This window comes from Varanus komodoensis, unplaced genomic scaffold (assembly GCF_004798865.1).
Source record: "Varanus komodoensis strain SLA01 unplaced genomic scaffold, ASM479886v1 scaffold1, whole genome shotgun sequence".
Classification (NCBI taxonomy): Eukaryota; Metazoa; Chordata; class Lepidosauria; order Squamata; family Varanidae; genus Varanus; species Varanus komodoensis.
The window spans coordinates 47,477,615-47,494,130 of record NW_025335268.1 but is presented as its reverse complement, the minus strand read 5'-3'; the positions used below and the strand labels follow the sequence as shown (position 1 = coordinate 47,494,130).

Genomic DNA, 16,516 nt, shown 5'->3' with positions numbered 1-16,516 from the left:
TGGACTGCTTGTCTGTACTTGACTGGCTTTTTCTCAGACCCTGTCTTTGGACTGCTTTTTTCCTTGGCTGGTAACGCGATGCTTCTGCTCCTTCTGACTTTGCTAAATGGCTTTGCCTCTGGGATGTATTTGACCCAGACATAACCGGACAAATAAGATTAATAACCTATATCACAGAGTTGCTGAATAAACCGAAAATACAGAAGTGCCTCCTATCCCAAGCCTTAAGGTACTACAGGCTTTTAGATCTAAGCAAGGAACCTGACAAAATATGAAGTAACTCTCTATAGCCTAAGAAGATGCAAATAGGCATTATAAAAGCATAACTAAACATTACAACACTGAAACTTTAAGAACATTACCTTGTAGTCTACACCACCAATTATTTTTTGAACAAGTTTAAATGTTAGAGACCAAAGTTGCGTCCTTTCCCATTCAAGGTTGTCAGAATTCAGCAGAGACTCACAAACTAGCCTAGAGAAATGAAAATAAAGCAGTATTTGACAGAGTTCATGTACTGTCACTTTAAGGGTAAGCCTTGAGCCACTCAGGTACCATAGTTTTTTCAATAGTTAACTACTTAAATGCTTGTCTGAGAGAAACATACCTTGGTGGCAGTAGCCCAGTTTCCACTGCCATTGCTAAACAGTCATAGAGAAAAGAAATTCTTTTAGGGCTGTGTTGGCTATGTATGAACCTTACAATCCACTGAACACATTGTTCATGAGATTCCTGTAAAAGAAAAAAACTGACATAAATTTTTCATTTCACAACTTGTTAAAACAAACTGAAACCTAGGGAACACTTACACTCCAGAAAACTTATCTTTCATATTTAAAAAAAAAAAATCAGAATACAAAGAACTATACAAGTAGAGGGGGTGGGAAGAGATTTTTCAAGGCAACTAACAGGAAGGGAGGAAGTGCTGTCTCTTTTTGCCTCCAAGTCAGGTCCATGCTGTAAGCTGCTGTTCATAGCTTCAGTTTTAGCTGGAAATTTTAACAAAATACGTAAATGGGAGACCACAGAAGGAAGAAATATACAACTCTTTAATAAATGCTACATCCATCAGAAATTCCAATCACAACTGTGGTTCCTTAATAAGAAATAAACAGTGATTCTTTGTGCTTTTTCCAGTGAATGCACTGACGGTGTCACAATGACATGCCTGTGGCTTTAATTCTGTCTTCCCCAGCCTGGTGCCCTCCAGAAGTTTTGGACTACAGCTCCCAGCACTGCTGAACCCTGCCTACAGTGGTAGGGGTTGCTGGGAATAAAACTCCCAAACATCTGAAGAGTACAAGGTTGGGGAAGGCTACTTTGATGAATAGGTGCTTTCTCAAACTTCTCACAGAGGCCTTATGTCTGCTAGGGACTTTTAGGGATACACAAACACTCACACTGAGGATAGTGACAGAAAATGGTCTCTGTGTTATGGTAAAACTGACATAACACATTAGTTTTGGGCAGCTGTAGCAGGGTGATGTGAAAAAAAGGTCAGTGACAGATTAAATACTCACCTGGGAAAGATTGCTCCAGAACTGTCGGAAAGCTCCCAAACAACTGATTAATTTTGTTCGCTCATCTTCAGGAGTATCCATGAACATGCTGTTGCAAATAAAGGCACTATTTATAAAGCAACCCAGGAAAGACTACATAATATTTACAATCATACAAGTAAATAGCTTGAACTTACCCCGGAAAAGCCTCCTCAATGACTTCTGTTTTCTACAAGGGGAAAAAACCAACATGATCCAGTGCTTACTGATAAAAGGAACTCGACTTTTGTACTGCATCTTCTCTAAACAGCAAACTCCTACTTTGTGCTTCCTGGACACAATGTCTCTTTAAGTGATTATGTAATTCAGCTAACTGCTGACACTGCAATATAACTAATATTGCTTTTAAATATATTTGAACATGTCCACTAGTTGCTGCTTTTGGGAAGAATGTTATTGCAAAGAGACTTTGTACTGAAACAGTCTTTGTTATTTACAGATATATGTAACCTCTTACATTTACCATCTTCATGGAAATTAACATGTGGAGGGGGAAGTTGTCTGCACCTTTCTGACAGTGAAAAGTCCATTATGACACTGGAAGGATAAACACTCACCATCTATAAAACAACTGACTGAGGACCTTATCATTCTTTCACTAGATGGTATACAAATGCTATCTTCAAACTGATACTTATTTGGATATTGTACTTACACTCATTTCTCCTACAATAAACCCAAGGCAGCTTGAGTAATTCTCATCCTTTTTATCCTCTCAAAAGCCCTGTGAAGTAGGCTGAGAGTCAGTGCTGTCCCAAAGTAAGTCAATGGGCTTCACAGTCAAGTAGGCACGATAGCTTTGATCTCCTGACTCGTGTCCAAAATTCTAGCTACTATGTAATAGTAGCTGCTTTTGTTGAAGCCAATGTATAATTGCATGACAGTTGTACTCATTGCTAGGGATAACACATAACTGAAATAAGATCAACAACCTGGGCAAAAGCCATAGTGCAAATGATTACACACAAGTCTATGCTTCCAATCTGACTTAGACATGCATGTCTGATATTTGAATATGTATTAGACATACATCTTTGGCTAGGACCTACTGATTTCCTTATATTTTAAGAAAGATTAAAAAAGCAAAACGTCAAAATCAAACCTTTATTTGCTCATGGCAAAAAAGGAAAGCAATGGGGTGTGTATATATTTATTTAAGCTTCCTCATTGTTGTCATTTCCAGTTAATGTATTCCAGTTAAAGCAGTCACAATGCATAAAAAATGCATTCTACCTCTATTATATACAGTTGTGTAACCAGGAAGCAAAAGCTTCATGTAACACCTGAGCACTAAGTCAAAATCTGAAGTCAAAATTTGTTGTCGGATTCCAATTACTTTTGCATACAGGAATAAACCATCTTGCCTAAAACCTAAAAAAAAAAAAAAGTCTGATGACACATTGGTCATTCCTGTAACAATGGAAACATCACCTGCCTACAATGTATGGATAAACCTCCAAATTACACTTGTTACCACTGCACTGGCACTTTATAACACCATATCTCACTACACTAAAAAGCAAATTCTCTTTAAATTCAGTTGGGCTTGCTTTCTCATAAATTCGTTTAGATTGTAATTTAAAATGTGCTCCCTGGCTTCTTAAACTCCTCCTCATCACAGACCCTTTTTCCTGGAGCAGCTTCTTCATGCTTTAGGATAAATCATCTTTTGATGGGAACCCAGCAGTGGGGTCAGTAGTGGGGTTGGTTGTCACATCTCTATGTAAAACTCAAACATATAGAAAATAAGCATAATGACCATTCAGAAATAATAACTGACAATCATATGGTTTTCCTAGTTTTGCTGTACTAACCAACATTTGCTATGAAAGAGAACACTTTAGTTCCAAATTAGTCCTAAACAAATACAATCAAACTTACTGAAATCTAATTCTTATACCGGGGTTGACAACTTGAGGTTCTTTAGATGTTTTGGCCTGGCATTCCCCGCAGCCCTAACCAACACAGCCAATGGTTAGGGATGATGGTAGTTGTAGGTCAAAACATATGGACATATATTGAAAGACTATGCAGTTAGATTATCAATAAGCAGAACAAGGTTTATATACACATCCCTTTTGACTGCAGGACTTCCTATTCTGATATTATCTCTGGGGCACTGAGTTACCTGGAAAACCTGTGCACTCTGCATTCCAAGCTATCTAGAATACAATTCCAATTCTATTAAGCTATGTTACTTTTTTCCTCAGGCTTTTCTGCATTCTGGAAAGTGCTTGAAGAAGCTAAGAAGACAGAGGGAGAGTAGCCAACTCAATTGTCTTAGCTCATCCTTATCTAAGGAAAGTTTCTAGTCCTTGGGGCTTTTGGTTTTAGTTTAGAAACATCGGCAAGTAAAGGGAGAAATTATATGCACAGGATAATTATGCTCAGTGTAAGGGAAATGGAGAGGGGACTATTTTTCTTCTTTTATAATACAAGAACATGGGATCAGTGGTGAAGCGGAATTGTGGGCTACTCAGGACAAACAAAAGGAAATACTTCTTTGTAAGCCCCATAGTCAGACTATGAGATTCTTCACATGGTGATGGCCAGTAACTTAAATGACTTTTAAAAATGAACAATAGCGCAGTGTTCATGCATGAAAGACTTTTCTTCCCCACTAAACTCGCCCCAGCATTTCTTTGCAGCCTGGAGAAATTCTAGGGGTTGTATAATTTTTTGCCGAGATATGCACAGGAATGCACAAGTTGCACAGCAGTTGAGTACAGCGGGAAACGCCTGTTTCCCTCCACAGGCCGTTCGCGGGAAACGGGGTGCTAGCAAGGCCAGCAAGGCCTTGATCCAGCAAGGCCTTTCCTATACTATCCTCAAAAGCGTAGCGTTCTCCCAGCGCCAGCCTTCTATTTCCGGAGACATTCTTGGCCTGAGCGCTACCGCCCCCCTTGCGCACAGAAGGAAGACTTGCGGCGGCCCTTCATTCCCTCGCTCCTCCTCCTCTCCGGCGCTCGGCCCGCCGCACCGGGCTCTCCATGCACGCCGGCACACTGAGCGGCACCGCGCCCCCTGCCTCCCGGCCCTCAGCCCCCGCCAGCGGCCCTTTCCAGGCGTCTGCGGGCCCGCGCGAGGGCGGCGGAGACTCACCACCACTTCCTCGAAGATGCTCTGCAGCTGCGTCTCCATCGGGATCGCCATGACGGGGACAGAGCCGGTCGGGACGGCGGGCACGAGCCGCCCACCTCCCCACCGGGTGAAGGAGGGAGGCGAGCAGGGACAGGGCCTTGCAGGCGCCCCGGAAGGTGTTGCCATTCGCATCCGGGTTAGTGCTGCCAGCAGCCAGAAGAGGCAGTTCGGGGCCGCTTGGCGCCGGAGCTGCGAGCTCAGCTAAGAGGCGTTCAGCCCGTTCTAGGCAGCCGTGGAATTGGACGCCTCGGACAGTGAACTTTGCTGCCAGGCCCGAGTCGTGCTTGCACGGGAGTAAATTTACTGAGTTCTCTGGAACTTGCTCTAAAATAATTGTGCACCGATATATGCGGGGGAGGGGGAAAGGAAAAGTTATTAGGCATGTTTACTATGAAGTTGGTTGCAATAAAACTAATTATTGAAAACTTTCCATAGGTAACGTTGTATTTATGCATGCGTGGAATTACTGACTGGTTACTTGAAAGTCGGTTCTGCCAGTAGGACTTGCGCCCCACTTAAATGTGTTTTTTATCGATCCAGTGCATGCTTATTCCGATGTGGATCCCGCTAAGCACATAGCAACTCGCGCGCAGCCATCAAGTCTGTTGTTGTTAGTTGCGAAGTCGCGTCCGACCCATCGCGACCCCATGGACTACATTCCCCCAGGCCTTCCTGTCTTCCACCATCCCCCGGAGTCCACTCAAGCTCACACCAACTGCTTCAGTGACTCCATCTAGCCACCTCATCCTCTGCCATCCCATTCTTCATTTGCCATCTATTGTTCCCAGCATTAGACTCATCTCCAGGGAGTCCTTCCTTCTCATTAGGTGGCCAAAGTATTTCAGTTTCATCTTCAGGATCTGGCCTTCTAAAGAGCAGTCAGGGTTGACAGACTGACTGGTTTGAACTCTTTGCTATCCAAGGGACTCTCCATCAAGTCTGTGCATTCCTTTAATTTACACTCTCCAGTTGCTGTATCCAAGTGAAAAGTTCGAGAATTTGCTATTCTTTGTCCTTTTGTTTTCTCAGCAACAACATTATTATTATTATTCTTTGTCCTATTGTACTATTATTCTTTGTCCTTTTGTTTTCCGAGCAACAATAACTAGGATTGGCTAACACCCCATAACTAACATGGACTGTCATCCAAAACATACTTCTGTTAAGTGTAATTTGGATTTTAGCCCATATAATTAGAGCATAAATTCTACAGATTGAAATAGGACTTGTTTCTGAGAAAGTAAAATTAAAGTTGTACTGCACACCATAATAGCTCAGAGAGCCTTGACTACTGGGCAGTATGAAAATGAAATAAATAGTTTCACTAAGAGCTGATAAGGTAGCATTGCCCCTACTTGCAAAAAATATGGTGGTATAAGAGCATGTACAGAGGCATTTTTGTTTTGCTGTAAGAGGAAATCTTTATAAAATTGTTGGTCCTAGAGGCAAAGTGCCGCAATAATAAAGTGTCTTTCCTTTGGGTGGGTGATGATTTCTTGATAACTCTCGTGTCTTCTGCCTCTCCTCCAGATTTTCCTAACCCATGCCATTATTCATAGGTTCGTCTAGGTAGGAAAATTGTGCATGTCAAAAAAGCAAGATTTTTTTTAAAAAATGAAAGTTTTCAGTGTGATAACTGTATTGCATTGTCATGGTTATATGTTTCCTAATTAAAGTATTCTGTTGCATAATTTGGGCATTTTTTTCTGCTTAAGATATGTTGGTTTCAAATCATGGAAGAGGCAGCATAGCGCTCTGAAAGATGTTGACAAGTGTAGTGTAACCATACTAGATACCCTAATAGTGTAAATTTGCACACAACTTCTGACACATCAGACCAAATACCTCCTACCAGCTATGCACTACAGCCAGTTGTACTTCTATTTTTGTTGTTCTGGACGCACTGCAAAAACCGCTTTATCAAGCTATTGGTGGCTGAGATGTGCGATTGGTGGGTTGAAGCTGGCTCTGTGGTCTGCGGGTTAGTTTAGAACAGTCTTCTCCCAACCCGATGCCCTTCAGATGTGCCAGACTTCAATTCCCACAATCCCCCAGCTAGCCATGGTAGTTGTAGTCCAATACATGTTGGCGCATACTTCATCAGGTGAGTCATGGACCATCAAGTTATTCACATATATGAGTTAATCAATGCTTCCTTGTTGGAAATCAATGATATACCTGAAAGAACATCTCCTTCTTTATATGCCCTCATGCCGCTTAAGATCAGCGAGAGAGGCCCTGCTCTGAGAACCCTCCTTGAAAGAGGTAAAAAGGACATCTCAGACTAGGGCCTTCTCTGCGATGGTGTCCAGATTATGGAATGTGCTCCCCGGAGAGTTTTGCCTGGCACTTCTCTTTGCTGCCAGGTCAAAACCTTTTTATTTAACCTGTCACACCGATCCGCAATATAGGCTCAGAATCAGTTTCTTGTCAGGGCAAATTGGTTTATTTACAATTGAATGCATGGATCCATGGGTGCCCAAAATAGGAACACCTCATGTTAATTTCCTTAGGGTTATATAGAATACACAAAAGGGGAGTGAATGCAATACACAGGAAGGTGATTGGATACTTTGATATGGATAGGAAAGTGATTGGATACAGGTCACAACACTATAAAGAAAAGTTACATTTCACTCTAGATGCCTTTGACAAGTCTTCTAAAGTTACCTTGAACAGGCCTGCCAGAAAAGGTTACATTTGTGAACTTTATAGGGTCAAGGAGGCACCTTGGCAAACCCATAAAATACAAAGATAGCAATTGACAGTTACCCACTAATGGAGTGAGGTCATTTGGTCTTCACCACCAGACACTGAGGCACCCTTTGTGATCTGTTTATGGCAAGGCAGTGAGGCGGGATAATATACCTTGTTTTTCTGTGTACAAACCATTATTTTAAAAGTTAGTATTTTAATGTGCAGTTGTTTTTACTTAATTTATTTTTATTCACTATATGTTATTTATTATTGCTAAAGATTGATTTAGTGTATTTGATTTTAATGATTGTAAGCTGTCCTGAGATGCTATGCATAAGGGACAGCATATAAAAGTTTTAAATAAATATAAAGGCAATAGAACATTTTATATAGAATTGGATAAGTCACAATAGTAGCTTTTATGAAATAAAAGCTGCTGCTAAAATTTCCATGAATATGTTTCCCTCTGCTGCTCTAGTTAATGAGTATACCATTTGTCAGGTGTTATTTGCACACAAGAATAGACAAATAGAGCATCTGAAATCATTCCAGCATTTATTGCATAAGCAGGTTCACGCCTGAAAGCAACCCATACAGAAACACAACATGTGCCTTTTCCTGTGCCTCAGGAACTGATGGTGGAATTCTATCCACACTTATTCAGAAGTAAGCCCCACTTTCAGCTAGGTGAGTATGCATATTACTGCCACTTCAAGGAAATATTTACAATCAGGAATTTAAAGTAGAATGTAGAAGCGTATGTTTCTATATTTCTGTAATACAAGAATCAAAATGAATACATTCCTGGGTTTCAATGTGAGAAATAAACGAAGAGATAGAGCTAATCTATCCTTGTTTGTGCTTCTACTTAACATACAATATTTATAATCATGCTTGAACATGAAATGTTTGTATTACCTTTTGACCTTTAAAATCTTGGTTTCTGTGGCAGCATTGTGTTTGCTATCTTTTTTCTTGCTTTAACTGTTCCCTGGATTGTTGTTTTGGCAATGCTAAGCTTTTTAAATATTTTTTAATGTTTTTAACTAAGTTCATAGAATCATAGAATAGAGTTGGAAACAGCCAAGAAAGGCCATCATGTCCAACCCCCCACTAGTGCATGACACCAAGTTACACCATCTTTCTCGGATGACTGTCCAGTTGTATTGAATGCCTCTAGCATGGAAGATGCCATAAGCTCACTCGGTAATTGGTTTCATTGTTGTACTGCTCTAATGGTCAGGGAAATTTTCCTGATACCTAGCTGGAACTTGGCTTCCTGTAACTTGACCCTGTTATTTCCATGTCCTGCACTTTGGGATGATCAAGAATAGATCCTATCCTTCCTCTTTGTGACAGCCTTTCAAGTACTTGCAGAGTACTTTCATATCACTCCTCACTTTCCTCGAAGTTGAACATGCCCAGTTCTCTCATATGGCTTTGTTTCCAGACTCTGGATCATCCTTATTGCCCTCCTCTAAACCCTTTCTACCTTGTCTGTATCCTTCTTAAACTGTATCCTTCTCATTATTGCCTCATATGTAGCTTGTGATCTACAACAATTCCAAGATCCTTCTGGTTTGCAGTATTGTTGAGCCAAGTATTCTCCACCTTGTAATGATGCATTTGATTTTTTTCCTAGGTGCAGGACTTGGCATTAGTCCCTCCTGAATTTCATTCTGTTGTTTTCATCCCAGCATTCTAACCTATCAAGATTACCTGGGATCTTCTTTTTGTCTTCCAGTGTATTAGCTATCCCACCCAGTTTTGTGTCATCTGCAGATCTGATAATCATTATCTGCACTTCATTATCTGCACTCCAAATAATTAATAATGTTGAAGAGCACTGGACCAAGACAGAACTCTGCAGCACCCCTCTTGCTACCTTTCCCCAGACTGAGAAGGTGCTACTGCTGAGCACTCAATGAGTCTGATTTTGTAGCCAACTGTGGTTCCACCTATTAGTGGTTCCATTGAGCCCCCTCTTTGCTGGCTTGCTAATCAGGATGCCATGGGGCATTTTGTCAACAGCTTTGCTAAAGTCAAAATAGATTATGGCCACAGCAGTCCCAGAGTTCATTAGGGAAGTTCCACAGTCAAAAAGTGAAATTAATCTGGCAAGATTTATTCTTGAGAAACCAGTTTTGGCTTTCAGTAATCACAGCACTGTCTTCAAGATGTTTGCAGACTGATTGTTTTACAATTTGCTCCAGCACTTTTGCAGGAATTGATGTCAGACTGACTGGTCTGTAGTTCACAGGTTCATCTTTTTTTCCTGTCTTGAAGAGAGGGACAACATTAAACTCCTCCATTCATCTGGCACTTCTGTCTTCATTGAATTCTCAGTTCTCAGAATGGTTCCCAAAGTAGTTCTGAGAGTTCTGCCAGCTCCTTTTTGACTCTAGGATGAAATTCATTGGGCCGTGGAGATTTGAACTTGTTTAGCCCAACTAGATGATATTTGTCCATTTGCCTGTCAATCTTGCCTGTCATCCTGTACCTTCAGCTTATACTTTCATTCATTAGGAAGGTTGGATCTTCTTTTGGGTAAGGAATTTCCCTAATCCCAAAGTAGGAATTGAGTGCATAAGCTTTTTCTTTGTCATCTGCTATCATTTTATCCCCCACATGGAATAGTTGAACTCCTTTTTCTTTCATCTGTCTTTTACTTTGTATCTCAGTGTATTTTTTGTATTTTTGTATTTAGTGGTAATTTATTATGTTCTATTGTATTTCAATGTATTTTATTGTGTTGTAAGCCGCCCCGAGGCTTCGGCAAGGGGCGGCATAGAAATGTAATAATAATAATAATAATAATAATAATAATAATAATAAGTATCTGAAGTAGGTTTTCTTGTTGCTTTTAGCATCCCTTCAGTTCATTCCTAGCTTTAGCATTCCTGACATCATACCTGCAATTCTATGCTACCTGTATATATTTTTCCTTTGTAGCCTGGCCTTCTTATACATGTCCTTTTTTGTTTTTCAGTTTATTTCTTAGCTTTTTATGAAGCCACATGGGATTCCTTTGTTGTCTTCTACACATTTTCCTTATTGGAATTGTTTGTAGTTGTGCCTTTAGCATTATCTTTTCTTTTCTTTTAGATTTTTTTAACCTATCTTGGAGTCTTTTTCATGTTGTTGTTTGTTTTGAGTTGTTGTTTTGAGTTTGCTAAAGTTGGCTTTCTCGAAATCCAGGGTACACGTTTGACCACATTTGGCTTTTGCTTCCTTGATAATTGAGAATTCAAGTACGGGACAGTCACTTTTCCCCAGAGTTCCCATAGCTACTACTTTGTTCACTAGGTCTTCCCTGTTGGTTAGTATCCAGGTAAGGACAGCAATTCTTTTAGTTCCTTCCGCTACTTTCTGTTGGAAGTTATAGCATTGCATGTTAGGAAACTGTTGGAGGGGTGGTGTTTGGCAGAATTTGCTTCCCAACAGATACCAGGGAAATTGAATTCCCCCATAACCATAACATCATGCCTCCTTGAAACACTGGCAGTATGTTTTCAAAAGTTTTGTCCTTATCTGCTGCTTGACCAGGTGGTCGGTAATAGACTCCGACCTTGTGTTCCTTTATTCTTTGCTCCATTTCTATTACTCCAGATGCTCTTGATGGGGCTACTAAGCTTATCCTCCTGTATTTCTTCACAGAGATATATATCTTTAACACATAGCGTGACTCCATCTCCCTTCTTTTTTTTCTTGAACAGGTTATATCCATCAATTCTTGAATTCCAGTCATGGGAGTCATTCCGTCAAGTTTTGGTTTCAGGTCATATTTGCCCTCATGTATTTTTTTTTTTTTGGTTTTTTTAGAATTTTTTAATTAAAGTTTTAAACTAATACTAAAAGCATCAATTCTCACGTACATCAGATTTACTGGGTCAACCCCCTACTCCATATTTTTTAACATTCTATAACCATATTCAAATCAGTTTATAATAACTTGAAAACATCTCTGAATTTACGCCAGGTCCCGTTTCTCCAGCCAATTATAGAAAAAATTCCAAGTTTGATAGAAGTCAGTGTCTTCCTTCTCCTTCAGTGATAAAGTCAATCTATCCATTTCTGTGCAGTCCAGAATCTTTCTTAAAATCAGTTCATTGGTTGGTAGTTCTTCACTTTTCCAGTATTGAGCAAATGCAATCCTTGCCGCTGTGATTAAGTGTAACATCAAATACATTTCCTGTCTGTTAATATCTTCCGGTATGATGCCTAACAAGAAAACTTCAGGTTTAAAAGCTAAGGGTTTTTGTAGTATTTCCTCCAGCCATTTATGTATTTTAATCCAATACTTTTTTACATTATCACAGGTCCACCACATATGATAAAAAGTACCCACTTTATGTTTACATTTCCAACATCTATTTGACATATTTGGAAACATCTTGGCTAATCGACTTGGCGACAAATACCATCTACAGAACATTTTATATAAGTTTTCTTTATACGAAGTTGCTAATGTTACCTTAATACTTCTCTCCCATAGTTTTTGCCACTTTTCTAATTCAACATTATATCCAAAGTTTTGTGCCCATGTTATCATAGTTTCCTTAACCTGTTCCCCTTCCATTTTCCTGTCAAGTAAAAAATCATATAATCTTTTAATCATTTTCTCATCTGTTTTAAGCATCACTTGATCAAACGCTGTTAAATCTTTGTAAAACCCTCATGCTTTACAATCTTTAGCACATCTCAATTGCATCTGCTCCTTATACCACCAGGAGATGTTAAGTCCCTGTTCTTGTATTTCTTGATCTAGTTTCAGGCCACCGTCCTTATCCAAGATATCATCATTTCTTATAATCCCATCAAAGTTCAATGCATTTGGATATACAAAAGCTTCCATAGGTGAAAGCCATCTTGGTAGTTTATTATACATTTTTGACTTAAATTTTTCCCACACCGACATTAATGATCTTCTAATAAAATGACTCAGAAAAGACCCATGTGACTTAACTTTCTCATACCACATATACGCATGCCAACCCATATGCAAGTCGTGACCTTCAAGATACAAAATTCTCTTACTTCGCAAAGTTATCCATTCTTTTAGCCAAGTTAGAACAGATGCCTGATATTTGCCCTCATGTATTAAGAGTTCCAGTTCACATTGTTTGTTTCCTATGCTCTGACCATTAGTATATAGACATTGAAGAACTCATGCTTTATATTCTGCCTTTCTTCCTACATATTTTAGAAGACAATTATTAGGCACAATTAGAGCTTCTTTCTCTGCTGCGGTCATAAACCTTCACCTATTGATGTTGCATGCAGGAGAACTTCTCCCTCCCCTGTATGATTCAGTTTAAAGTCCTCCTGATAAACTTCTTCATGCTGTTGCCACACAGTTCCTAACGAGGAAGCTGTCGTGTTGATTAACAAGGTTATTAAAAATAGCACAAATGCCTCAAAAGAACAGGAAGTGCAGCTGAACTAAGAGCTTGTGTTCACCTCAATGAGAGAGAGACGTTTCTGTGATCCCAGGGACACGATTCTGCCAGCTTCCGGGTTTACTTACAGGAAGACATGTTCTTGTTGCAACAAAACACAAAAGTAAGCTAGCTAGCACTCCCAAGTGCTTTAGTAGCAGGTCACTTAACACTGCATGCAGGGAGAGGTTTGCATGCTAGGTCAGCTCCGGTCAGTCAGAATGGACAGTCAGGGGAGGCCCCTAAGTGTCAGTCAGAAAAAGAACACATGGGAAATGGCTAGCTTATATAGGTTGCATGTTTACAATGAAACATATGGCAAAGTATGTTGGAGAGACATGAATCATTGACAGATGGGGCAGCGGAGACACTGAATAGACAGGAGCCAGGTCTCATATAGGTACAAGGAGTCAGAAAGGCAGACTAGGTGAGGAGGGTCCCTGTCTGGGCTATCCAAGTCCCTAGTAAAATATTAACCCAGTCCTTACACAGAATAGCAGGATCACTAAGGAGTCTGGGCAAGGAAGCAAGCATATTCATCCCACATGCTCTATCTATCAAGCCAAGAGGGTGTCTCCCTACTGTGAAGGCACTCGGGTGGGGACAGGGGGTGATAATAAAGATGCTACACTTTAACTGAACCAGACAAGGTAACTAGAGTTTGTCTATCAATAAAATTGTATCCATAGTTTTACCCTTTCAGATTTCAAGCAACAACTTCCATGTGGGGTGGGGGAAAAGTATCCTATGTTGCCAGTCAGCCAAGCATCATGCATTGCAAAAATTAAATGCATCTGCATTAATTCCTAAAAATTGAACTGAATAATAGTCATATCTGCTATTTTAGGAGTATGTTATCCAACGTAGCCTGCTCAAGTGAATGCAATCCCCATTTATTTTCACAGGTGGAATGATAATTTTGTGTTAAATTTATTTAATTATTTACAATGTGGATATACTGATGTGCATCTAAACCTATTCCTATGGTGAGCAATAAAGGATAAAAAGAATAAAATGCCACATTACATGTCTGGTTTTAAAAGTGGTGCCAGTAAAAACCATGGAATCACACCAATCAAGGAAGAATTCTTGAAATGAAGATTGTTGCAGGAAGTGCTGCAAACATGTGACTGTTAGTGTCTGCCTAAGGGGGGCATCATAAAAAGAGGGGCACCCCACTGAAGGCTGCTCTGTGGGAAGCTACAAGTCCATGCAGAACCACCAGAAGCACGGCATCTGAAGACCTCAGGTTGCTGTATCATTAAGGTCACATGTCTTCCCTGCCCCTTCCTCCAGTGTCCCTGTAGGTATCGCTACTTGCATGGAGAAAACCTATGCATGTATCAGGATAGACAAGGGGTGGGGGTGGATACACAGAGAGATATGGAGATATGCATGGACACCTTATCTCTGCACTTATCTTCTGCTGCTCCCTTTGGAAGACATGGGTCATGAGCCTCCTAGCAGCCTATTTGTAAACCAGTTGTAGGCTAGTGGTTTTTGTAGGTTCCTTATACTGAATGAGAACCTTGGTCCATTTTGCTCAGTATTGTCTAGCCCGAGGTGGGCTGAGAATACTTTTCCAGAAATTGTGGACTTTAACTCCCTGCATTCTTGCCATTGCTAACAGTGACAGGGACTTCTGAGAACTGACGTCTTAAAAATCTGGAGACCTACCTTCTGCCCAGCCCTGGTTTAAACAACTTGCTTGTTTAAGGTGGCAACTTGCTGAGGTTTCAGGTAGATGCATTTCCAGGCCAATTTGGAGATATCATGGATTGAACCTTCTTCTGTGCAAGATACATGGTGTGCCACCAGGTTATGGCTTTTTCCTATGTAATCTGCTTCAAAGCAGGATCTCAAGTTGGCCAGATCCAAGCAGGTTTGGAAAGGGGCTACTTTACTGCTGTCCTGGTGTAACTGAATGTCACTGCTGGGGGCAAAGCTCAGGCTGGCAATTTAAGCCTGCTGCATCCCTAGTTAGTCCACTTTTGCTGCAGCTTCATCTGAGAGTGAAGGAAGAAAGCAATTATGCTCACGATCGGGCTAAAGCTTGGCTTTCTTTCCTTCTGTTGAGCAGCCCTCATGATGACAGCAAAAGGGGTAAAATGCTGAGCCTCCAAAAACTGCACAGCAGGCAAAGCCTGGACCATGCTAATTAAGCTGGTGTAACCCAGGTAGCCCAGCAGTAGCCCTACGGCCAGAATTCATTTCCTCTGAGGGAAGTCCTATTCTTTGGCACCGCTTTTGCAACAGCTACAACATACTGGTATTTATTCATTATTTTATTTAAAACTGTTCTGTACCATCCCATACTGAGACATCTTGGGACAGTTTACAATAAATTTATTCTAAAAATAGAAATAGACTGTATTCCACAGTCGGGGCGCCACCAAATAGAAGGCCCTCCTTCACGTAGTCACCCTCTTGATCTCTTTCAAGGACTATTCAATTACTTCTACAAGTACAGCGTTTGCCTTAGAAGAAGATGGAAAGTGCAGCCATAAGAACAGCAAATATAGTCTATTCTAATTGATCTGTAACCTTTTCCAGCCTCTGCAAATTAAAAGAATCAAGGAAAGTATGCTAATATTAATTTATGGCTTTATCACCAGTTCTCAATATTAATGGAACAGAGTAAATTACAACAGAAGCAAAATCTCCTGCCCAGTTAGGACTGGAGAGGCCCAATTTAAAATTACCCTTCAGTCATGAAGCCTGATTATGGGATTGTTACCTTCTCTCAACCTAACCTACCTCAAAGAGTTATTGTGAGGCTAAAATGAAGTGGGACTTATGTAAGCTGCCCAAGCTCCTCAGAGTAAGGGGTAAGGATATTTATTTTATTTATTAATTAAAACATTTATATGCTGTCCTTTGCCGCAGCCTCAAGGCAGCTTACAAAAATAAGTAAAAATGTAATCCTTTTAAATCATTGGCTGAATCCAGATTTGGCCATCGTTAAACTAGACCCATGGGAATCAATGGGGCTAAGGTTAGTAATAATTGAAGTCTCATAGTTACCATCTTTTAAAAAACCAGCACAGACAATTACATCCTTTGGTGGTCTGTTTGTTGCTATTCTTTGTACAGTTATTCTTAATCTTTTATTGTATAAGCTGCTGTTATAAACACTTTATCATGTATTTTTTATTTTATTGTTTTTGAAAGCCTGTTGTTTTGGAAGTCTTTGGGCAGAAAAGTTTCAAGTAAAGTAGAAAGGAGGAAACATCTAGAAACATTTCAGTTGGTTGCCCCATAATAGGATTTACCTATTCCCTATAACAGAAAAAAAAGTTGGAACACTGTGCATAAAGAAAGCAGGGTGGTGTTTTTTTTATGCCAGTACCTTGAAAATGATGAACAAATCTGACTTCCTCGTTTGGGTTTTATTAAAACTTGGCATTATTCAGAAAGGCTTGTTTCCATGTTTTTCTTCTGAAGAACAAGCCAGTTCTTTGGTTTTTCCCATAAATTTCAGCCTTAGAAGCAAGAATCCTTCAGCAATTGTTTACTAGAAATGATGTTCCAAAGTGTTTCCTACCCTTTGAAGTTGACTGAATTGTTGGATTTTCTGATGCCCAACCCTCGAAGACTATGCTCTCATTTATATGCCGAGGCTTCAGTGATAATCACTCAGTTCGTGCTGAGCTGCAGCACAGCTGAAAGGGCAGAAGGCGG

General features: G+C 40.2%; 1 protein-coding gene across 5 annotated transcripts in view; it reads right to left on the bottom strand.

Moving 5' to 3' along the window:
• Positions 1-4,816, bottom strand: part of MED23 (mediator complex subunit 23) — a 47,951-nt gene extending 43,135 nt beyond the window's left edge. For 3 of the 5 annotated variants that reach the window (XM_044424504.1, XM_044424506.1, XM_044424529.1), the window contains exons 1-5: positions 4,662-4,816; positions 1,697-1,728; positions 1,521-1,608; positions 608-732; positions 363-474 (exon numbers count right to left, since the gene is read on the bottom strand). In XM_044424504.1, coding sequence (XP_044280439.1) covers positions 363-474; positions 608-732; positions 1,521-1,608; positions 1,697-1,728; positions 4,662-4,712 — 408 coding nt within the window. In that variant the 5' untranslated portion in view covers positions 4,713-4,816. Of the gene's footprint in view, positions 1-362; positions 475-607; positions 733-1,520; positions 1,609-1,696; positions 1,729-3,182; positions 3,202-3,440; positions 4,544-4,661 lie in introns of those variants that run through there. The other 2 variants (XM_044424512.1, XM_044424519.1) reach the window with 2 other exon arrangements.
• Between the last annotated feature and the right edge of the window lie 11,700 nt (positions 4,817-16,516).